The sequence below is a fragment of the Cololabis saira genome, chromosome 11 (assembly GCF_033807715.1).
Source record: "Cololabis saira isolate AMF1-May2022 chromosome 11, fColSai1.1, whole genome shotgun sequence".
NCBI classification, from domain to species: Eukaryota; Metazoa; Chordata; class Actinopteri; order Beloniformes; family Belonidae; genus Cololabis; species Cololabis saira.
In genome coordinates, this window is record NC_084597.1 from 17,340,131 (window position 1) to 17,365,782 (window position 25,652).

At 38.6% G+C, this 25,652-nt stretch overlaps 1 protein-coding gene across 1 annotated transcript; it reads right to left on the minus strand.

The window, feature by feature from the left end:
- Positions 1 to 4,070: 4,070 nt before the first annotated feature.
- Positions 4,071 to 25,595, minus strand: kmt5aa (lysine methyltransferase 5Aa). The gene is made up of 7 exons (XM_061733851.1): positions 25,399 to 25,595; positions 18,454 to 18,604; positions 16,404 to 16,683; positions 15,221 to 15,308; positions 8,858 to 8,917; positions 8,393 to 8,583; positions 4,071 to 7,243 (listed from the first exon to the last, which is right to left on the minus strand). The coding sequence occupies exons 1-7, from the start codon at positions 25,405 to 25,407 to the stop codon at positions 7,033 to 7,035; spliced, it is 990 nt and encodes a 329-aa protein (XP_061589835.1). The 5' UTR covers positions 25,408 to 25,595; the 3' UTR covers positions 4,071 to 7,032.
- Positions 25,596 to 25,652: the final 57 nt, after the last annotated feature.

Here is a 25,652-nt window from a genome sequence, read left to right on the forward strand (position 1 = left end):
TGTACTTTTTAATCCTTACATTTTAAAAACAGCCTTGTTACTCTATTTCATTTCGGCCTTTAAAAAAAAAACTATCCAGTTAAATTGCTCCATCCGGATAGAGTGAATTTGGTTGTGGTTGTTTCAGATGTTCTTGTCCAGTTTTGTTCTTACATCCGTTCCCTCAGATTCCTGCAACTAAACTTGGATGTACATTCCAATAAAGGTTAGGATAAATGATAACATGCCTCTGAAGTTTGACTTTTTGCACCATTACAATACTTATAGGCAAATAGTCATCATATCTTCTGCTCTCTGAAACACATGTTAATGCTCAATAGGACACATATATGGTTCTTTAATATATTTGCATTATACTAAGATGCATTCATTTTCAATGGCTTTTGTTCTTAATGGCTTTTTTTCCCCTTACATTACTTTTACTTTTATACTTTAATTAGTTATAAAACCAGTACTTTTATACTTTTACTTGAGTAAATAACTTGAGTTGATACTTCAACTTCTACAGGAGTATTTTTAAACTCTAGTATCTATACTTCTACCTGAGTAATGAATGTGAATACTTTTGACACCTCTGCAAGTTTGGTCCACACTGGAGGAAGTCAGTCAGATTCGTTCCAGGGGGGAGTTGGATTACATACAAGTGATGGAACTGGTTCAGTTTGGTGGATTTGAATCTGTTTTTTGCAGATGCAGAAGATGGTCTGGGAATCTGATTAGGATCCCTTCTGGCCAGACCCAGGATATGCGAAAGTGATGGGTCTCTGCTGGCTTGGTAATGACTCTGTATTCCCCGGAAGAGCTAGAGGAGACGGCCGGGCAGAAGGTTGTCTGGGCCCGTTGGCCCAGGCCGCTGCTCTCACATCAACAAGCATCAATTCAATAAGCTCCACAGGTACCAACTGACTTCTCCACATATATTGTATGTCTGTTTCTATACCGTAAAACTGAAAAGATAACTATTATCACAATCATATTTTCTCAGTAGCCTCCAAATATTCATGCATAGTCATTTAAGCTCAAATGTACTTAAGATACTTTAGAAGTTACAAAATAAATGATTTGTGTCTTTATTTTACAAAAGTCAAGGACCAAAAAACAAAAAGAAATCAGCATTAGTTGAAAAAAAAATATAACTTTAAAACCACCAAATATGCTGCAACAGCACAGAAAGGTTTGTGGTAAATCTTAACTCAAAAGGTTTTATTTATAAGATGCAATAGTCTGATCTACTACTCTATTTTGCAATTCCCCTTCCGACCACATGGGGGGATGTAAGTGAGTGATACCACCCAATTTCCAGGTTGAGTCTCATGCAGAACTAAGTTTTGTTCCAGTTCCTGGACCGGCCGCTAGAGCCTGCAAAAGCGAGTCCATCTCCACTGACCTCCAACCTTAGAGCAGAAATAACACATTTACAGTCGGCTTCAAAAACCTGTTGTGGTCGATTTCACATCCATGATAACTATTTTGTATCATGCCAGGATAGTTTATATTGTTAGGAATACATTTATTTTAGCCTTTGCAGAAGTTGCAGAGAACTGGGAGCTACTGTAGATTAAAAAAGCCCAAACAGAATTTGGTGCTATGGCTGTGCTCACACTCTTACGCAGACAAAGTATGTACGATATGGAGGTATCACCCACGTTTACATATTTTAGCTCTTGATCACTTGAAGTAATTCCCTTATCTTAAGCAAACAGCGACAGAGAGGAGCCAGTGAAGAGTGGTTATTTGAGTACAAGGCCAAGTCCACGATGTTTGGAGCAAAAGTAGACAAAGAGAGCTGAGCTATTGGGACCAATCAAGGCTCCAACGAAGGGAGTCTAGACTACAGTTCCTCACCATCAGTTTAGCCAATTATATTGTAAGCATTTATCCAATATTTGCATTTTTGTCAGTAGAAAAACTATGATGCATATTCTGTTCTGTGGTCTTTTCTGGAAGGTTGTCTGCCAAACAGAAATGGTCTGTGTGTAAGTTTACTTTGAATCTCCAATAAGAAAAACTTTAATTGAGAGAAGTTGCTTGTCTATATTTCTAACTAAGTGTCTTTTTCATATCAGCGAGAACGCAGGTAAAAAACACGTAACAATATGAAACAATACATTTCTTTCTAATATGATTGATGCCAGTTGGCTGCTATGACATCCATAATGGTCATGCTACCACATTTAGCAAAGTAACCAGATCTTTGTACAAACCCACCATCATTTTTGATTTCGCTGACTTTTTATCCCCGATTTATTTTTCCCATTTCTTCACCCAGTGCGCCTACCTAAGGTAGTTCCTGGGCATTTCTCACCCTCTACCAAGGCCCTGAGCTCAAGTCCCCTTCTTAGGGCCAATCCCAATACACCCCCCTTTCTACCACTAGCCCTCCCTCACTACCACTACCCCTAAAAAAATAAGCCACAGATTTTAGGGCACTTGAAATCTTCCCAGGGCCCTGTCCCAATACACCCACTACCCCTACTTTTCAGCACCATCCCTAAAATCAGGAAGCTGAGAGCCAAAAGCTGTTTTAATTTCAGCTGTAGCGCTGTTAATATGCCACTTTATGAAGTTTTAATATTTTTTCAGGCGTAAAAATAACCGTTAAGATCCCCAACCTACACAAGCCGTGTAACCTACACCGTAGGCTCTGCGTTGGTGTAACGCGGAACCATAAATCAGCCTTTATTCTGGCGAGGTTGCAACAACGGGCAAACGAATGATTATGTACATTCACTGAGTGAATATTATGAAAGTAAAATATATATTTCTTGCTAGAAATGTAATCAAAACACATTTTTATGCAGAAACTCACTCAAAATATTGATTTTATTCACTATAAAATAAGAAATGTCCGCCATGTTTTTTTTTTGATTCAGTCCGCAAATGAAGACAAAAAGCATTCTGGGAAATTTTTCTGGCCCTAGATCAGCTAGGGTGCATCCGAAATCCCTAGCTGTGAAGGGCCAGATTCATAGAGGGTAGGGGGAGTATTGGGACAGGGCTTTAACCTCCTAATCTTAATTTGAGGAGGCCTCTTCTTTTCACCAGACAGGGTGGGGCTTCTCCGTAGGAAGGATCACGTTGTTCCGGCCAGATCCTCCCCACCCCATCTGGTGCTGCGGCTGGTGTGTAGCTCACAGTAGCTACCCAAGGTTGCTGAAGTCATGGGGGAACTTAGCACCCACAGCGTCCCCTGTAGCTGTGAAACGGCTGCACCACCAGCTGCGTCACCGTGCCCCACACTCAGCCAAAGCTAAGTTTGATTGACCTTCGGTGGGCGTGTTTCCTTCGGCTTCCTGGGCAACATGGCTGCACCCTGTACGAAGAAAAAACGGTCTTCAGAAACCTATAGACTGTTTTTAGAGTCTATAGAGCTTACACACACACACACATAGCCACAAAGACATGTACACACACACGTACCGCACACACATATACACACACACACACGCATGATCATATACACGCATACTCACACATAGACGTACACACTGGCTTGTTCACCTGCATGCTGGCTCTGTAGTTTTTGGGGTTAGGTAGCGGTAGCGGTAGCTTAGCTCAGACTGCGATCAGATCTCAAGATTTGGGTCGATTGCTGTTCGTGTTTTGGTCGGCTCCGTGCTGGTTTCGTGTTTTGTTTGTGGTTTTTTGTTGCAGATTTCCAGTGCTTGACGTGTGTCTCCGTGTGTTCCTGCTTCCTGGATTGGCAGTGGATGTTGTCACCACCCCCAAAAAAGAAAAAAAAAACTGGGTTTGTATGTGTATATTTTGTGTATGCGTATATATATATTAAATATAGTAATAATGCACATATATATATACCTTTGGTTTCTACCGTCAAAAAAAAGTCTATAGAGCTGACAAGCATGACCTCCGAGTGATATGGTCAGAAATGGTACTGCCATATACAGTTTTAATCCTTTTTTTTTAACCTATACATTGAGACAAAAGGATGCAGAAATTCAGTCTTTTCATGAAATATAACTCATAAAAACATAATGCACTTGATCCAAATAATAATTTGTAGTCTCTGTTAAAGAACAAACCACATACTCAGTCCTGTTATTTGCATATTACATCTTTATTCACAATTCACATCTTTCATGACCAGCTTCAAACTGTAACATATTTGTTAAGAAAAGGCTTTTCTGAAAACATTTCACATGGGTGACAATGCTACTGAGGGAGGGCATGTTGAGAGGGAAAATGCAAACGCTGAAAACAGAAATTTGTTCATTTGCATACATTTAACTGACCTCTGTACGAACATAGTTCGTTATCAGCGGTATTTGTATAAATAAATAAGAGCTAAATTAGACGTAAAAATTCCCTCTTTAATCACAGCAGTCTCTGTAACAATTTAAACGAGATAAACGTTTGATTCCACAGTTGCGTTTTCAGAAAGCAAAACTCAAACTGTTTTAAAATAGATACTCTAAAATATTAGTTTTTTAAAAGGAAAAACATTTTTAAAAAGATAAAGTAATGAAGCTAATCCTAATTGCTAATTTGCTCAAAAACATCTAGCTGAGCAAGTCTGATTCCTGCAAATTTACACATTTAAACTGACTTTTAGTCACATATTTTAATGCATTTTCATGATTCTGATTAAACTATGTACAAATGAAAAAAGGCGTTAGAGGAAAGGGCAAAAAGCAAAAACCGGTAGGTACTTATTTCCAGCTAGTTTCCAGTTAGCCTCGTCAGAGTAGCCTCTTTTGCATTTTATTAAGATTTACTGGTTAAAGAAGTAGTCGTTGAAGTTAGTCATTTTTACACGTTTGTGTCTCAAGAAACTGAAGCTCCAATTTCAATACTTAAGACGGTAAGAGGCTTTTGAAGACAGCGACACAAACAACTGGTCCTCGACTGTTCACCTCAACGAAGGAAAGACTTCAGGATGTATCCCACATTTGCGGTACATTTATCATTCTGTTTGACAAAGTACAGGTATACACCAGCCAAATAAAGCTAAGGAAACTGCTGAAAGGGTGGCGGTGAACCCTGGGATGAAATGTGGTCAAAAACGTAGCGTCCGTGATCGGAGATCACTTAATGAGATGTACCAGAAGAAACTGGAGGGTAGAAATAAATCACAGCGATGTTTAGAAGAAAAAGGAAGAACATCATCACTCAGAGCTGGGGTTAAACGGGCGCGTACCCTGAATCCACCTATCGGGAAGACTAATCCAAACCAGAAAGGTTTGACACCAGAGTAAAAGGAAGAAGGTGACGTGACCTGATGAGGTGGGGCACCCGTCACGTCTATCACACCAGCCTGTGGGTTTGCTTCAGTTTGGTCAGGCCAGATTCACAAACATCTCCTCAAAGAGAAAGAAGAATGACCAGTTGTTTGTGTTCAAATGCATATTGACAAGCTTAATTAGATAAATAATACAATATTTTAAAAAAAAGAAAGAACTGATAAAAGCCGTGGTTTGATACGTCCGGTGGCCGAGTTCAATAAAGGCTGCATTCACATATTCTTAAGACTTTTAATGTACCAGATCTTTTTGTTTTTTTAAATGTCTTGACAGGAAAACCCTAGAACTGAAACAACCGTCTCTGGACGGCGTAAAACATGCAGCCAACCAGAGCAGCCGCACGTGACAGCGGGCGTCTGGGTTGCTCTGAACAAAGCTCTGGGTGACTCCTGTACGAGTCATTGCATAAGGCCCGTAGCGATTGGTTTGGTACATTCTGCATGGGTGGATTTGGCTGTGAATGGGAGGGGCCGTCTGCCCAGAGTTTTTAGAAAGAAGGGACGTGAGTCACCAACTTCCTGCAATATTTATCTTCTTAGCAAACTCTGGAGCTGACGGCAAATAAGATTATTCCCAAAATAACTGTGACACATATTTCATTTTAGGTCTTTTATTCCCAGTTTCTATGTATTTTTTTGCTGGAGTAAATGTCTAAATGCTCTGGCGTTGATAGTGTCATTACTGCTGACTGGTTTAGTTTTTAGTTTGGTTTCTTCAGCAGTGATCCACAAGTTCAGAGTCATCGTTAATCCAAAGACTCAAGATAAAACCCTTGTGGAAGTTTTTTTTTAATTTTTTTTTAATGAAGCTGTGTGTTTTTTTTGCTGAAGCTTGAGTTGAGAAAAGCCGGATTTTTGGATCCCCCTTTCCCAGGATCACAGCCACAATGAGTTTAACGTTGCCACCCCCGATCCAAAACTGCCAATGGAAACATGTAATAACGTACCACAATGGAGCATTGAACTGAAATGGCAAGATAGTCATAGATGATCCAGTTATGCAGATACTGAAACTATTAGCTAGAAATCTGTAGACATTTAATTAAACATACATTTGTATTTGAGCAGATACAGCAGAATACACTGCAGGTATTTGATGGGGGGGGGGGACAAACTACATCCGAATTAAAATATATGCTTCATTTAAAATATCAAAAAATACAATATTCCCTAATAAAACAAAAAATAAAATATATATATATATCCATACAAGTAATATCAGAGTTTGTCTGCTCAACACAAGCTTGTTTCGCGTCTTAAATTTCATCCAGCGTCAAAGCTTGTTCGTTTCTGCTGATCAGAAAGAAAAAAAAACAAGAAAAATGATGTCACGCCCACCAACGCCACAAGTTGTTTCGAAGACTGACATCCACTTGAGCCAAGTGTGTTTTTTAAAAAAATTGTAATTTGCATCTCACAGCTCTTGCTGATCCCCCCCCAAAAAAATTAAAGCAGTATAAAAAATGTAGAGCATCAACTACCACCTGCATGCTGGAGATGCCTTGGTCTGTAGGAAGTACAAAACATACAAAATAAATGAGCTGCTAAACAACCAGAATGTTTCATGAACATGAATAAATAAAAGTACAGATGTCCTCTGGCGCCCAGATGGACCTCGTTCGAGATGCAACTTGTACCCAGTGAGCTTTCAACCCGCCAGATAAAACTTCCGGCTTTGTCAGTGTCTGTTTTCCAAGGCATTTAGATGCATGAATGAAAGGGGACACAAGTGTTTTTGAACGCTTTCTTTACTTCGTGTGAGCAGCCTCTCGTCACTGCTTGAGCCACGGGTGGGCGGTGATGGACGCCTTGCTGCGGTCTCCGTAGTCGTACAGCAACTCTTCGCCCTTGTCGATGTCTCGGGCGGCGACGAGGATGAGGTGAGGGACGCCGTTGATGTCATGGAGTTTGGTTTGGCAGTTCCCGTTTTTACTGTGATTTATGAGCCGGCCCAGTCTACCAGTCTCTTTCGTGGCGTCCACGCTGTCGAAACCAAGAACGTTCAGACATCAGTCTCGCAACTTCAGTTATATTAAAAACACACTTCAGGCGCTAATCCTTTATGACTAAACCCAGCTTAAAGATGGAAATCACACCAAGTTTAAAGCATCTGCTTAATGTATTTGAACAAAAAAAATGCAACAAAGGGGTGTTTTCCTTTCTTGTGATTCATTTCTCCTTTTACAACAACTCACACCTCAGGAAAGGAAGCTCTTTATGTGTTGAACTCATTTCCGAATGAAGCGCCTAACTTTTGATGATTTGTATGAGGCAACAACTCTTCTTTCCAACCTGCCAAATGTGTGTGCGTCTGTAAATAAAAACTGAGTTGCGTTCACTCTCGGGTTCTGTGTGCAGCGACACTCTGAGAAAAAATAAATAAATCAGCGGCTGAGACAGAAGTGTTTCTGGCTGACAGATCACCACCTCTACTGGGAAGTCATTTTAATTTTCAGAAGTGGAAAGTAAAATATTACGACGGAGCATTAGGGCCAAACTAAGACAAAAAAAATTGGAAATTACGAGAATAAAGTCATAATATAATGAGAATAAAGTCGTAAAATTACGAGAATAAAGTCGTAATGTTGCGAGAATAAAGTCGTAATAGAATAAAGTCGTAATATTACGAGAATAAAGTCGTAATGTTGCGAGAATAAAGTCGTAATATTATGAGAATATAATTTATGAGAACTCTAACAGGAAGAGCTTCTTCTCCCTGTGTTAAAATGAGGAATATTGAGCATCTTGTGAAGTTATATTTATATATTTATAATATATTACGACTTTATTCTTGTAATATTATGACTTTATTCTCGTAATTTTACGACTTTATTCTCGTAATATTATGACTTTATTCTCGTAATTTTACGACTTTATTCTCGTAATATTATGACTTTATTCTCGTAATTTTACGACTTTATTCTCATTACATTATGACTTTATTCTCGTAATTTCCTTTTTTTGTTTTTTTGTTTGGCCCTAATACTCCGTCGTAAAATATAAACACTCATGTTGAATATATATTAACCAACTATATTGACCCCCCCCCCACCCACCACCAGAATAAAAGAAACCAGATGGACACATCTGGTTTCAGACACATGTAACGACGAGCTGTAGTATTGATCCTACCAGTATGTTTTGCAGAGGTACTGGAAGTAGTACATGTAGCAGCCGGTGGCAGGGTTTTGAGCATATTCGGCCTCCCTCTTCTTGGCGTCGGTGATCTGCAGCAGGTCTCCGTGATACTCCACCACGTAGTCGCCTTTATGGAAACAACGAGTGGCGAACACGGCCCTCCCCTTTCCTTCTACGTTCTGCACCTACAGAGCAAAGCTAACGTCAACATCTGCACAGTTCTGGCGATTTGAACAACTCATGGCTTGTTGTTTTGCTCTGTTTTATTTAAATTTAAATATCTGAAGGCAAGTGATATTTACATCATCAATGAAACAAAACTCTTAAACTTAGAAAACTGATTGATATAATCAAGTATTACTGAATGTGGTTTGTTATTTAAGGAAACATCGAGCAAACTTCGAGTGTTTTGAGAGTGTGCTGCGTTTGAGACGTCCGATGGTGAGAAAGACTCAGTACCTCCATTCCTTCCTCGATTCCATTTGTGATGAGATCGTCCAAGAGCTTCTTTTGTTCGCACTGGTGACAAAAACGAAGACTTTAACAACACAGACTGGAGTTCTCTTTCATAATCACAGAAACCTGTTCAGAGAAAAACAGCCAAAACTAAAATTACAACAGGCCCAAGTTCATTAAAATCATCAAACACCATTTTGTCCGGTTCTGGAAGGCAGTTTTCACGTCGTTTCTTCTCAACACTTCCATTTATGGTAATGGAGATAACCCGATGTGTTTATACGGACTACAACACAAGTATATTCTCAATCCACAAATTTATTTTGCTCTCAGTTTCACCATCAAAACAACATCTGAAACAGAAAGTTCTGTCCGCCGACGGGTCCACAGCGTGGATCAGCTGAAGGAGCCACAGAAGATCAGTTCTAGATGTTTCCTAACGAATGTCTGCCGGCTACAGTGCATGGGTATGTCTAAATAACTAACCCTCAAGCAGGTCTAACCCTTGAGCAGGTCCAAACTTCAGACAGGTCTAATCCTCCAGCAGCTCGACCTGGAGGGCTTTGCAGCCGACCATGAGTCCTGCATAACAGCTCTGGAGAAACGGTGCACGGAGCTAATGGAAATCAATAAGTCAACTAAACGTAAGCTAATAGACCTCGAGAACCGATCTAGACGCTGCAATATCAAAATCACTGGTCTTCCAGAAAAAGTTGGGAAAGGCAACCCAACACAGTTTGTCACCGAGCTCCTGCCGCAGCTCCTCTGAGCCAACAACTTCTCGAGCGGCTTGAAATTGACCGGACGCACCGTACCGGTCCACCCTTAGCCGATGTCAACACACCATGCAGGCCAGCTGACAGTCTTGCCGGGGCCCCGGACAAAATAATCTAAGATGGGCCCCCCTGCGCCCGGATCTCTCCTTCTCCTCTTCCTCTCCTGCTCTTCAGGTTTTTATACAAGCTAATGGACGTTAACATTAGAGCTAGCCAGTTAGGTTAAGTTACAAGGTTGGTAAACATTGGCTGCGTTGTTTCTTACCTTGCTCTACGCTAGGGCTGTTCGATTAATCGATTTTAAATCGTAATCGCGATTATGTAATTAGAACGATGTTAAAACGTGAAAATCGTAAAATCGATTTTTCATTTTTTTTTTTTTTTTATAACCTTGTCTGCACACATATTAATGATTGATACCAAATTAATGATTGATGGAAATACCTCTCAATACAAGCAAATGTAATGACTGACATTACACACCTCTACCTCCTTCATGGGTTGCATTATTATTTAGCATGCAAAGACCCAGTTTAGTTTAATTTGAAAATGTCTTGTTTTATTTAATTGGAAATATAACTTACTGTATGTTTGCAAGTGCTGATTTGCTGATTTTTTTTTTTAGAGATAAAACTTTATATTTTATTATATTTTTTAAAACTTTTTTTCAACTTATTTTACAGAGTTTTGCACTTTATTCATTCATTTTTGGTTTAATAAGAGCAAAGTTTGCACTTAAAGCCCAATGGGACAAATGTTCAATAAAAAAACAGCATATTTGAAATCATTTCTTTTCCTTTTGTCAATTCACAAAATAATCGTAATCGAAAATCGGATTTTGAGAGAAAAAAAATCGAGATTTTATTTTTGGGCAAAATCGAACAGCCCTACTCTACGCTGACTTTATTAATTCCAGCTTCACCGTCACCCCCTTTTTAAAATATTTGTGTAGAGAATCTCTGAGGCCTCTATTTTCTTCTTCTCTTTTCTGAGCACCGGACTTGTGCTGACCGGACATTTTGACCATTCTAATGGTTGAATTAAATGATAACATAAAATTTTGATCAGCGGCCAAACCATTTTTGTGTTGGGGGTTCTTGACCACAAGGACAATTAGGAAGAAAACAAATAAGCTTTTATGTAACTCAAATATTACAATATTTTTTCCACAAATAGGCATATTTTGAAACATTCTGAAAAATGATTCCATAATTTAATGAGAATAAAAAAAAAAAATATATATATATATATATATATATATATATATATATATATTTTTTTTTTTTTTTTTTTTTTTTTTTTTTCCAGTTCTGGGCCCGGGACAACAGACCCGTTTGTCCCCCCCTATCGGCGTGCGTGCACCATGATTGCCAGAATCCAACACCCTCCAGAGAAGGAAAAAAAGCTTGAAACTCGCGCTTCAGGTCCCCTGACCGTTGCCAGGATCAGCGTGTATTTGGATTTCTCACCTGAAGTCACCGAACAATGCTTTTGATGGAGCAACAAAGAAACTGATGGAAGCCGAAATCAAACACGGTAAACTCTTCCCAGCCAGATTGACCTTCAACTTCAGGACTGAACAGAAAAATATTTCAGGATGCCGAATCTTTCATAGACAGATTCCTCAAACCCTCAGCCGCTTCGGAGTGAGGTCTGTTACGTGTATTATCCTGGCAGTTCAACATTACTCAGCTGGAATGTCAGAGGTTTAAGGACTAATCTAAAATTTAAAAGTCACTATCTGGAGGTATAATTTTCATTCAGGAAACACATATCAAGCATAATGAACAATGGAGGTTGAGATGTGCTTGGATATCTCAGATAGATCAGTCAACTTTTTCTTCCAAGGCATTGCCAAAGTTATCAGACGTAATGTTCCATTCAAACATATTTCAACTCTTTCCGAACCTAATTTAATAGTGACAGTTCCCATTCTGGCATGATATGCAACCTTTTTGAATATTTATGCGCCAAACGTAAACGACCCTGTTTTTTTTTTTTTTTTTTCTCCTCATCCCGGATTTATCATGTACTCACTTAATTGCAGGTGGAGATTTTAACACGATACTGGACGGCTCTCCACCCATCCCACCAGTCTCTCTAATGCCAGTATTGCTCTGAATAATCTAATTACGCCAATGAACCTTGTTGATGTCTGGAGGCTGCAACAACCAACCGATAAAGACTTTTCCTTCTTCTCTAACCTTCATAAATCATATAAAAGAATTGACTACATTTTGAGTGACGCCACATAGACCTCGGATGTAATTTCCTCCAAATATCATGATATAGTCATTTCTGAGCACAGTCTAACTTAATGTCAGCAAACAACCAACAAAATAACTGAATATTTTGATCAAAATAACACAACTGAGGTAAGTGACTCCATCCTATGGGAGGCCTTTAAAACTGTTACACAAGGACATATTATAGCCCACGAGGTTAATAAAAAAGGATAAAGATTGAACAAATATCACAGCTCAACTCAAACTACTAGAAAAGAGACTACAGGGCAACCACTTCACCAGCCAAGCTTAATGAAGTAATTAAATTAAAGTCTAAATATAATGCTGTCCTTTCTGACTGTGTCAGCGTAATGCTACTAAAAAAAAACACTTTGAACTAGCCAGATAGGCCAGCAAAGCAATTCACAAAAATTAAGACCAAAACAGGAACTACTACGACAGACCCTGGGAAAATTAACTAATCTTTTTCAGGAACTCTATGCAGATCTTTATACTTCGAAGTATACCACATGAACAACACAAGTTTCTGAATTTCTTCATATTCTTCACCTGCCTAAATTGAGCACCTCAGCACAGATAGACTTAAATGCAGATATACCCAGTACTCGAGTTGTAAAAAAAAAAAATCAGGGGGGGATGGTGGATTTTATCATATGGGGACAGATAATTTTGCTGATTACAAATAATATAATATATTACAAATAATAGCACTGACTAAAACACCTGCAGAAATACTGCAGGGATGACATAGCAGCAGTTAAATGCAGCCTTCTGTAAGCTTTAAATATCCACTGGGCTTACATCAAATACATCAAAACACAACAATAAAAACAGTTTTCTGAACTTATCAATATGACTCTGTCCTTCACAGGATAAGTAAAATGGATCACTGCAAAAACTCAAAATCTTAACAAGAATATTTGTCTTATTTCTAGTTAAAATGTCTCATTTTAGTAAAAAAAAATCTCATTACACTTAAAACAAGACTCATCACTGGAAAAAACAACAATTTTCACCTGTTTCAAGTAGATTTTCACTTGAAATAAGTAGAAGAATCTGCCAGTGGAACAAGATTTTATTGCTTGTAATGAGAAGATAAATCTTGTCCCACTGGCAGATTTTTCTACTTATTTCAAGTGAAAATTTACTTGAAACAGGTGAAAATTGTCAAATAAGTTATTTTTCTGGTGTTATTTTTCTGGTGATGACTCTAAATGTTGAAATAGCAGTAAAACCACATTCATTGATGAAATGACATAAGGGATGGAAAGTGGGGATGGCAGTTTTACAGGGGGGATGATTTTGACCGTTTGTATTTCAGAGGGGATGCCATCCCCCCTCAACTCCAGTACTGGATATACCATTAGAGGAAGTTAAACAGGCTATTCACTCTTTTCCTAATGGAAAGGCAGTCGGCCCAGATGGATTTGACATTGAGTTCTTCGAAGAATATTTAGACATTATAGCTCCTTTCATGTTAACGATGTTTAAAAACTATATATGTTGGTCTGCTCCTAGAAACACTTTACCTTCCCAACATCTCTCTGATCCTGAAAAAAGGGAACAACCAGACAGACCTCTCCTCATACCGGCCCATTGTCCTCCTTTGCTGTGATCTTAAGGTGTTTACTAAAATCCGTGCAATAAGATTAAATAAATACATTGCAGATATAATCCATGTAGACCAAACTGGATTTATTCCAGGTAGATTTTTGTTTTTAATGTTAGGCGTCTGCTGAATGTCATATACACAAAATTTATCAAAGCGTCTAAAACTGCCGTTCTCGCCCTTGATGCTCAAAAGACGTCTGACCAAGTTGAATGGTCATACTTATTAACCGCAATAAGGGAGTTTGATTTGGGGGAGAATTTCGCCTCCTGGGTCAAAATGCTACACACTCGCCCCACGGCCTTTGTCATCACCAATAACAACAGGTCTCCCCCTTTCATACTGCAACGATCCTGCCGACAGGGCTCTCCCGTTGCTATGGAACCCCTGGCTATCAGCGTCAGGAATCACCCTTCTATTGCTCCTTTGATTTTAAAGAGAGCTGCTAACGGCAGAGATTCAGACTAATAATGGCAATCAAGTGCCCGAAACCAAACCAGAAACTCAGGCAGACACTCGCCTAAACAGACTGATCACTCGCTAATGAAATCCGTACTTGTTCCATCTTAGACCATCGCATTTCACTATATGCGGATGATGTTGTTTTGCTTCTGTCCCCCCCAGAAAACTAACTCCCCTCCTTATTAGAACTCATCGGAAAAACACAGTAAACTGGGCTGAAGTGAATTCATGCTTATTACAGGCCATCTAGACCAGGGGTCGGCAACCCGCGGCTCTAGAGCCGCATGCGGCTCTTTAGCGCCGCCCTAGTGGCTCCTGGAGGTTTTTCAAAAATGTTTGACCTTTTTTTCCTTTTATTCTTTTTTTTCTTTTTTTCCTTCTTCTCTTTTCCTTTTTCTCTTTTTTTCTTCCTTTTTCTTTTCCTTTTTGATCTCAAAATTTTGACTTTTTTCTCGAAATTTTGACTTTTTTCCTCAACATTTTGACTTTTTTCTCGAGATTGTATTTCAACATTAATCTCGAAATTTTGACTTTTTTCTTGAAATTTTGACTTTTTTCTTGAAATTTTGACTTTTTTCTCAACATTTTGACTTTTCTCTCAAGATTGAACTTCAACATTAATCTCGACATTTCGACTTTTTTCTCGACATTTCGACTTTTTTCTCAACATTTTGACTTTTCTCTCAACATTTCGACTTTTTTCTCGACATTCCGCCTTTCGCCATTTGCCTTCATTCTAAGGCTTATATAAGACTTTTCATTTTTTGCGGCTCCAGACATATTTGTTTTTTGTGTTTTTGGTTCAATATGGCTCTTTCAACATTTTGGGTTGCCGATCCCTGATCTAGATCCAGATTTTATTAAAACTTGTACCAGAGGGTACTAACCCTAACGGATACCATAGAGCACTGCATGTTTCTGCAGAATGGCATAGCAGCCGTTTTGGTTCAGGGTTCCTCTCATGCTGTACAAATCACAAACCCTGAATCCAGCAAAACTCCCCCAGACCACCCACTTCCTCCTCCGTGGTTGAGTCGATGACACACACTGATGTCGAATTCTGAATTGCACATCCTTTTCCAGTTTTGGGTAACCTTATCTTCTTTTTTCTTTTTTAAACTTCTGCCAGTTCAACTCTTTTTACGATTTGAAGCTGCTAATTTGACTTGAACAGTTTTAAATAAAGATAAATAAAATTAAAAAAAAGACTTTTGACCATTAGCGTATATATACACAGTTCATTTTTCAAAAGATAAAAATGCCGTCATCTTACCTTGAGTTCTGTCTTACTTTTTCTTGCGCTTCGTCTTATTGGATAAAAGTCGGTAACTTTTCGGTTTTGAGAGATTTTACCATCTGCCCTGAGGAGAAAGAAAACAAACATTATGCCTGTCCTGACAACGATTACATTGGTCATACTTAATTTAGCAGAGATTTTCAACATTTACAGCATCGTGTTTAGCATCCTGGCGGTGATCTTGTTGCTTGTTACAAGAGTTAAAATGCAGCTGAAGAGGAAACTGGATTCAGAGCATCCAGGTGAAGACTGAAACAAGATCCAGGAGAGAGGACCTCTTAAGTACCTTCATGATTAAATTAGTTGTGATTAAAAGGATGTTTCTGGAAGTCACATAAGTGGAGCTGCAGCAGTTAATTTGTGGTAATTTATGAGCATTTAATCAGTATCAGTCTCTGTGAGCATAATTTATTCAACCTGTTAATACCTCCTGCTGTTTTAGTTCAAATTTATTTAAAAATGGATTAAAAGTGTCTTTAAAAGTGAATTTTATTTTTTTAAATTTTACATTTAGGTTTAAATTTGTATGAAACATATTTTATCTATCCTTCTTAAAATGTGTAATTAAGTGCACTTTATTTTTTGAATTAATCTGAATGTATTTTTGCATTAGAATAATTTCCTGTTTTATTTCTTTCCATCTGATCTATCAAAATAATTTGTTCCATATTTAATAAAACTATTATTCATATTATTTATTTTCTTTTTATTATTTAAAACACATAATTTCTCTTCATGGATAAATAAAGTATTGTAGCGTAAATATATTTTAAAGTAATATCAAATTAAACAATAAATTTAATATTTTTGTGTTTAATGGCCATTTCTAATAAAAGGCACTGAAGCGTCACAATAACGTGTGCCTTCAACTCTCACGTTTGGCTTTGGAAAATCAAAATGCTTAAATATGTACTATTTGATTAAGAGTAACAACAAAAAGCAACAAAGGTTGATAGGCCCCACCCTGAGCAGTCAGACGGAAAATGGGCATCATGTGACCGTTGAAAGCAGCAGAAAGGATCTTCAACTACTTTTAGCTCAGACTGAATGTTTTTGTTACATCCTCTCTTTAATCTAATCAGATCGTCTGCCACACAGCAAACGAGATTCGTTCGAAGGTACCACTTGACAAGTGCATCAGTATTTAGGATGTGCGTACTTTCTCCGGGTGACTTTCTTGCCCTTGACGTTGGCCCGAGCTCCTCTCCTCTGGGGTGTGCCGCCGTTGTTGGCGAGGAGGGAGGCGTTAGATAAGCCTTTTCCGAACGGCAGGTGGATCTCATGAGGGGAACGGTGGTGGGTCTGAGTGGAGAGGAGCTGCGGAGGTGGCGGCTGTTCGTCCGACCAGCGGGGTGAACGCTGGCTGTTGCTGCTCTCCGTCTCTGTGAAATCAGCCTTCGAGTGTCTCTGAGCAGCGCTGATGGCGCCTGCCGTCCTGCCTGGGAGGAGAACAGGAGGGGTCAATCTCGTCCTTCAGACTCCCGTCGCCACAAAGTATTACATAACAGAGCAGGATTTAAAAATAAACAGTGGTCTGTTTGATGTCCTGTGGTGTGTTCTAGGAATGGGCGATATTTTACCGTTCACGATATACCCTCAAAAAAATTCCTCACGATAAGAATTTGTCATGTCGCGGTAAAAACGATAAATTCCTGTTGATGATGTTTTTGTGTAAAGCTGATTTATGGAAGGAAGGAAGGAAGGAAGGAAGGAAGGAAGGAAGGAAGGAAGGAAGGAAGGAAGGAAGGAAGGAAGGAAGGAAGGAAGGAAGGAAGTGAGAAAACAAGGAAGGAAGGAAGGAAGGAAGGAAGGAAGGAAGGAAGGAAGGAAGGAAGGAAGGAAGTGAGAAAACAAGGAAGGAAGGAAGGAAGGAAGGAAGGAAGGAAGGAAGGAAGGAAGGAAGGAAGGAAGGAAGGAAGGAAGGAAGGAAGGAAGGAAGGAAGGAAGGAAGGAAGGAAGGAAGGAAGGGAGAAAACAAGGAAAGAAGGAAGTGAGAAAACAAGGAAAGAAGGAAGGAAGGAAGGAAGGAAGGAAGGAAGGAAGGAAGGAAGGAAGGAAGGAAGGAAGGAAGGAAGGAAGGAAGGAAGGAAGGAAGGAAGGAAGGAAGGGAGAAAACAAGGAAAGAAGGAAGGAAGGAAGGGAGAAAACAAGGAAAGAAGGAAGGAAGGAAGGAAGGAAGGAAGGAAGGAAGGAAGGAAGGAAGGCAGGAAGGAAGGAAGGAAGGAAGGACGGAAGGAAGGAAGGAAGGAAGGAAGGAAGGAAGGAAGGAAGGAAGGAAGGAAGGAAGGAAGTGAGAAAACAAGGAAGGAAGGAAGGAAGGAAGGAAGGAAGGAAGGAAGGAAGGAAGGAAGGAAGGAAGGAAGGAAGGAAGTGAGAAAACAAGGAAGGAAGGAAGGAAGGAAGGAAGGAAGGAAGGAAGGAAGGAAGGAAGGAAGGAAGGAAGGAAGGAAGGAAGGAAGGGAGAAAACAAGGAAAGAAGGAAGTGAGAAAACAAGGAAAGAAGGAAGGAAGGAAGGAAGGAAGGAAGGAAGGAAGGAAGGAAGGAAGGAAGGAAGGAAGGAAGGAAGGAAGGAAGGAAGGAAGGAAGGGAGAAAACAAGGAAAGAAGGAAGGAAGGAAGGGAGAAAACAAGGAAAGAAGGAAGGAAGGAAGGAAGGAAGGAAGGAAGGAAGGAAGGAAGGAAGGCAGGAAGGAAGGAAGGAAGGAAGGACGGAAGGAAGGAAGGAAGGAAGGAAGGAAGGAAGGAAGGAAGGAAGGAAGGAAGGAAGGAAGGAAGGGAGAAAACAGGAAGGGGAGAAGGAAGGAGAGAGCAGGAGGAAAGAAGGAAGGAAGGGGAAAAAAGGAAGGAAGGAAGGAAGGGAGAAAACAAGGAAAGGAGGAAGGAAGGGAGTAAAGAGGAAGGGAAGAAAGAAAGAAAGAAAGAAAGAAAGAAAGAAAGAAAGAAAGAAAGAAAGAAAGAAAGAAAGAAAGAAAGAAAGAAAGAAAGAAAGAAAGATAAATTCCTGTTGATGACAAACATGGCGGATCTGACAGCGAGATAGATTCATAGTTAAAAAGGTGGAGTTGAATTGGTATTTTTTTTATCGTCATTTTTATCGTTATCGGGATAAATGCCAGAAATAATCGTGATACATTTTTTAGCGCATACCGCCCATCCCTAGTGTGTTCAAACATAAAACAACTCTCCAGAGCGGGACGTCAGATACTTACCCTCCGCCTGCCTCTGAGCATCGCTCTGCAGGGAGCCGACGGGAGCAACCCCCCCCTCCGGCGTCAGCCTGAGGGTCTTCTCATTGTGAACCACTGATATGGACTTGGCGCAGCTCAAGACCGTCACTGAATGACTGCTGCAAACAATCTCCTGCAAAAGCAAAGCACATCAGTTCTTCATAATCGTGAAGAAATCTTAGGAAGAGCATCATGGGAAATAATCTAATGAGGTCAGTTAATGGAAATACAGATTTAAAAAAAAAAAGGCCCTCTCCTGCTCATCTGAGTTACTGTTCTGACTTCGAAATGTTCTGACCTTATTTATTATCTATAAACTCATTTTAAAAGACCCAAGTTTGTCCTTGTGTACAATATGTGAATGTTAAGCTCTGTTTATATTCAATAAACCTTGAGAAGTATTTCATATCTTTAAAGCCAGCAGGAGCCTATAAGCCAGGGATATTTAACTGGCGGCCCGCGGGCCACTTGCGGCCCGCCAGGAACTTTTATGTGGCCCCTGGTCATATTTTTAAAAAAAGGGGGGAAAGTAGTGTTGTCCCGATTGATCGGCCCTCCTATCGTCGGCGGACGGCGTCACTTCCGGTCGGCGGCCGGAAGTGACAAAGTAAGCGAATCTAACATGGTTTACATATCGCATTTTGTTAATTAATAAAATTTAAGATGCTTGGTAGCCTTTTCAGTTGGTTAATGATTCATTGGACAGTGTTTGTACATGTTAATCTCTGTTGCAGATGTTTTTTACTACTTCGAATTTTTTGCCAGTGTTGCACAGTGATAATGTCATTATGATTATGTTATTATTTGTTATTAACCTCCGTTGTAACGAGGACTTGTTTACATCATTAGGCTTCTAGGTTTGGCCTGAAACTTTTTTCATTTGAATCTCTAAATGAGGACTTTGCATTTCAGATGGACTTCTAAGCCTCCTATAATTTCTGATATAATGAACAGATGTGTCATAAATAAAGGAGCTTATGGTTAATATTTTGGTTGCTTATTTATAACATCAAACTGGCTACTATGGACTGAAATGATTAATATAATATTCAAATAAGGAAATCTTGGTGGAAAGTGGTGCTTTGTCATTATGGCGTGTTTTATTAAAAGTAGGTCAATATCAACTTCATTAAGTTTGCACAATGCAGGGTTTCAAAATGAACTTGCATTTAAAATAATATTTCTTTATCTGAATATTATATTTAACATTCACAATGACTAAATCTGGAGACAATTAATACATAATTCATATGTAAACTAGACAGATATATTCTCCTGCTCATTCCTGAGCACAAATGTATTATATATACATAAATCTTTGTCTTTGAGTAAAAAAATATGTTTTGAAAACCCCCAAATTTTCCACGTGTGGCCCTCTCCATGCAGTCTTTTTGCAGATGTGGCCCCCTGCCTAATCTAGTTGAATACCCCTGCTATAAGCTCTCCCTTCTCCTGAGTTATGTCTTGTGAAGATCCTTCTCAGAAGAAGTTGAACACAAGATGACAGAAAAGTGTCCACACGGACATGTCGCTTAAGTTTTTATTTTTCTCAGTGAACCCAGCAACTGGGGGGTGATGCTTCACGTGTTATTTAGAAACCTCAATTGCCCCGGAGCCATTTCAAGCATGAGTTGCCATTGTAATACACCTCAATAAGAAATGAGCTTCAGCTTTTTGATGCTGGAAATCCAGAGTTGAGCCTGAAGTTACCTCGGTAAGTCTCTAATCCTGATTCATAGTGCATGCCCCATCCTTTGGCCGCAACAAACTAAACAAATCCACCAGAATCAGAGCAGGAAACATCATGATGAGAACAGCCTGAACATCCTTCATTGAACACAACTCTGACTGGCACTATATTGGAAATAAAAGGGGTTTCGATTGAAAATACACCTATTAAATGGGCTATTTATAAGAGTTTTTTTTTTTTTTTTTTATATAATTGGCCTGCACCTGAGAATATCTAGCCAATAACAGGCAGGCGCATCTGTAGGCACATGTAACTAAGTAAGTAAAAACAGGATGATACATGTGTATTACTATGTATTTGAAAAAGGGAACTGTTGTACTACAGTATTTTGACAAAATCCTTTCACGGACATTTCAGATGAAAAAAGTTAAAAGTTAAACACATTTTTAAATACCATTTAACTAATGCTATCCAACATTTTGATTTATTTGTACTGAATGGGATACCTCAGAACCTCAACTATCTCTTTGTACCAGGTTATGTATCCATGCTGCTCAACAGAGCTGCAGGATTTGCTGACCAGCTGCTCATAACAAAACTCCATACAACAGATGGGAGCTCAGGATCATCTTATATATTTCAATGAAGGTGAAAGCTTCAGATGTCCGACCACTGGTCCACATGGAACTTATACTCGATAGTTGCGTTTACATTACTCCTAGATTCATGCTAAACCCAAATATCGCAAAGAAAAACCTGTAATGGAAACCTTTTTATGCTTTCATGAGGTGGTTTTCCAGATGTGTCGATAATCCAGTTTATCACAAAAGTGTCATGGAAATGCCTTTTGTGCATTTGCATGTCTCTGGCAGTGACGTAGCTGGTGAATCTTAAGTCATCAAAAACTAGTTTCCAGTTTTCGGCCTCATTAATACGGTGTAGTTGTACTATAAAACTACTTAATCATTATGCATTAAATAAGGGCTTTCGTGCTGAAAAATCATTTGAATTAGTGATGCACCGAAATGAAAATTTGTGGCCGAAACCGAAACCGAAAAGAATAATAAACACTTGGCCGAATACCGAACATGGTTCTTCGCAGTTTTTCATTTATTTTGCCAATTTTTTCACCATTGCATAAATCAAATAAATTTGATTTAGGCATGCTTTTAAAAGAAAAAAAATATTTTACAAAATTACAAGGTAGAAAACATTTGTTGAACATAAAAAACTGAACATTTTTTAATTTCCCAGCATTTCTTAAATATTTCAGCAGACATTATACCAGCAAAGAACAATAACTTAAAATAAATAAATTAGCAAAATAAATTTTGTGGCCATCTTTGAGCTTACGTTAGGCTTAACTGACTGAACATTGTAACATAGGCCTTAAAACAATAAAAATGCATTAAAGTGCTCAGGGTTTTTTATCATTTCAAATGATAAATCAAACTTGTAGTGCTGAAAGACTTTGCAGATGTTTCCCCTCTAGATATTTGAGCAGAACATTCATTGCAAACAGCCATTCTTGTATTATTCTCTGCCACTCTAAAATACTTCCACACTGCTGACATGTTTGCACCGCACCACTTCACTCCACGCTCTTCGCTGTTTGATTTCGTCATCTAAACGCACCTGTAATAGATTGATTTATGTTGTTTTGGTTCCACCTGCTGGTGAATGTTAGTTAAATTCTTATGTGGTTAGTTTTTGGTTGGCCAACGATTTATGTGGTATGCAACAGTTACGGAGCAGCCAGTCTATTTATATTTCAACGCCGTTATTAATCGTTTGTTTTTTTTCCCACTTATTCCACCGAACACGAAAGTGTTTTTTTGCCATTTTCGGCCGAACAATTTCGGTTACCGAACAATCGGTGCATCACTAATTTGAATGATCTTCCACTGCCTTTATCATCAGACTATTTTCTCAACAGCTGTATCAGCAATTGCAGGTAGTATCTCTGCAGACCCCTTACACCCAGGACAGACAGTGCGTCCGAAATGCCATACTAAACAGTACATACTAAAAAATATACTTAAGTTCAGCACACTTTTGAGTAAATATCAGTATGCATTAATTCGGACGTACTACTCAGAGCACACACGTCACTTCCTGCCGTTGGGCAGGAAGTCACAGCAGCAGCGCACCGCTCCGCTATTTCCCATTTATCCTGGCCGAAACAAGATGACATTATATAATATTATTATATACGAATATTATAATATTAATATTATATAATAATATTATTATACTTATGACATATACATATCACTTAGCAACCAAACACAGCTGCATTGCATTGTGGGAAGTTTCTGCTTAGCTAGTGTCCATCAATCCACACTAATACATTTCTCTGGAATGAGTATGGATAGTACATACTATTGAGTACGTACTAATATTTCGGACGCACTAATCTTCTCACATACTGTTTTTGCATACTCATTAGTGTTGGAAGTATGCAATTTCAGACGCAGCCACAGTCTGGTTGAACTCCTCCCCTCTGGACGGCGCTACAGAGCACTGTACGCCAAAACCTCCAGACTCAGAGACAGTTTCTTCCCCCAAGCTGTTGCTCTGATGAACTCTCATCACTTATCAACCACTGTGCAATAATAACCACAATCATAGCTGCAACAATGCACCTTTCAATAACCATAACTACCTCATACTGCTGCACCTTTCACTTAAAAAAAAAATGTATATATGTTAATAAGAGCTGTCATTTGTCTATTTCCTGTACAGTGAGTGAAACAACCAGAGTATAATTCCCTGTCTTGTTTGACCTGACTTGGCCAGATAAACCTGATTCTGATTTTGATTCTGAATTACTATCACTAATTGAAACAGCAATATTTCTGCCAGAAAATATCCGTGGGTATCTTAAAAAAAAAAAAAAAATCTAAATTCTGAAATTTCAAAATGACCCCTAACAGTAAAAAAAAATATGGAGCAAAATAGACATAATCCCCCCCAAAAGAATTAGTCCATGGGCCAGAGCCCAAAATTTCACTTGTCAATACCAGTCAAGGTGACCAAACTTACTTATGATTTTTGAAAAGATCCATGTCTATAGATGATATTTTGGTATGATAAACCTTCCTGAGTGGCAGCTGTATCATAGTTATCAGCTCATGAAGTCACCCACCCTCGTCAGAAAATGACATTTTAGATGCTGCTGCATATCCTGGTTTAGACTCATGTACAAGATATCTGTCAATGTGTCACAATATTGTCTTTGGTATCATTTTAAAGGGGACCTTTTAAGCATTCATTCAAGCTAAGATGTGAATCTTTCTGACCAACATAGAGGTCACTGAAGCTCTTTAAACTATAAACAACACACATTTTTACACAATTTTCGCCTAAATGATATACTATCTTTTAGCCCTGTGTCAACTAGGAACAACAGAGACACAAAATACAAAAACTGGAATACTCACAGGACAATAAGGATTCAGGAAATCTATAATATACCCCTACTATATTGTTGTTACCGGTCATTGTGAGCCTTAAACTAGAAGAGCATCATTAGGCTCCTATGAAACTATAACAGCCACTAGGCTAATGTCACAAACTGGTCTTTATCATGCAAATACAGGACATAAAGGACATAACAATGAGATAAGGAACCAGCTTAGTTCTATAAACAACATTAGAACACAAAATACAAAAAATACAAAAACGTGAATACCTTATAAGGTGTTCTTCTCTGGCTTGGTGTATTGAAGTGTACTTATATGTGGTATATTTGCATAAAATATAGGTACTCTGTCTGCGTATATACTGATACAAGGCAAATGTGATTAAAAAAAAAATATATAATTATGCATTACGTAATTTGGTTGGTCCGAGGGAGGGAGGGTGGGGGTGATGATTGATTTGTATTTTATTTCTTTTTTTTTTTGTGTCATACAAAAATATTATGTATGGAAAAAGACTATTATGGTTATCGGTTTTCAACTACGTCATTTTTTATTTTCTAGTGGTCTGTCTAAATGACTTGGTAGTAACTGCCATCTTTTATGTAAATTTGCTTTTCTAGAGAATTTGCACCCAAAACTAACCAGAGGAACTTTGACTATAACATTTATGGATTCCCAGGAATCATAGGTTATGTTGGGAGATGTTGCATATAAATAAATGTCACATAATTTGAATGTGATTAAGGTTCTTTAGGTATCGCTTTACTGATGTGAAACATTCATGTTATCCAGTTATGCTTAAAATGTATAACTAAAATCCCCCTTTTACCTCAATAAGCAAAAATTAAAACTGCTTAATGGGGTTTGTTCAATTGGATCCAGAGGGTGGGTGGGTAATGTCTAGGGTTATGATTTTATTTTTATTTATTTATATATTTATTTATTTTTTGCACTTAATTTATGTGTTAATTTTGCATTGTTATACTTAATAATATGGGCATTACTTTTTTATTTTTTATTTTTATTTGCTTTTTGTTATTACATTTATCTATTCATTTGTTGTTGTTATGTATTGGTGTTTTTTTTTTTTTTTTTTTTTTTTTGGTTAAAATATCATATACATGCCCCATGTTGTTTTTTCAAAAATGAAAAAAGAAATAAAAATTTAATCACAAAATACAAAAACGTGAATACTCAGGACCATAAGGATTCAGGAAATGTATAATACAGCTGCCACTCAGGAAGGGTTATCTTACCAAAATATAATCTATAGACATGAATCTTTTCAAAAATCATAAGTAAGTTTGGTCACCTTGAGTGGTGCTGATATCTGGTCTGGCCCATGGACTAAATAGTGTTTTTTAAAGTTTATTGAGAACATTGGTGTGGGCGGGGCTCCTCCATCAGTCCCTTTAAACACAAACACGGGCCTTTTCAATCATCGCGTAATGGTCAAATGCATTCAAAATGAAACACGTACCTCCTTTTTTAAATATCTATATATCTATATATCTAGATATAAACCTCTAACAGAAATATTGGTGCGTGTTTTAACACAGTAAAAAGCTATTCTGTCCTGCACTGACAGCCGCACGCAGCGGTCATTACTCACTAGCTTAGCGTTAGCACCACATAAAAGCTCGCGTCTGAAGCTCATGGAACTACTCAAACTTTCACAAAAACACAACCCTGAATTGTTACATTGTCTCTTTTAGGCCTTTTGCAAGTCGAGCGCACAAGTCCCGTAGTGAAGATAGGTGGTTTGTTTCGACTTCTGCTGGCTTTGTTTCAGCTCTTCACAAGCAAACTTACCCCACTCATGTCCGACTTTACTTTGTTTTCTCCTGGGAAATAATCCAACAAATCCCCGGTAAGAGAGGACAACTTCTCTCTGCGTGGACAGGCTGAGCCCTCCTGCCAGGACGGAGACCTTCCACGATGACTGTGCGCACACCTGTGTTGTTTCTACAACTACAAGCAGCTCAGCAGCTGCAGCCAGCCATGTTTCTGTGTGTAAATGAATGGGAGGAGGAGCAACAGCGCCCCCTATGGGTTACTTTTATATT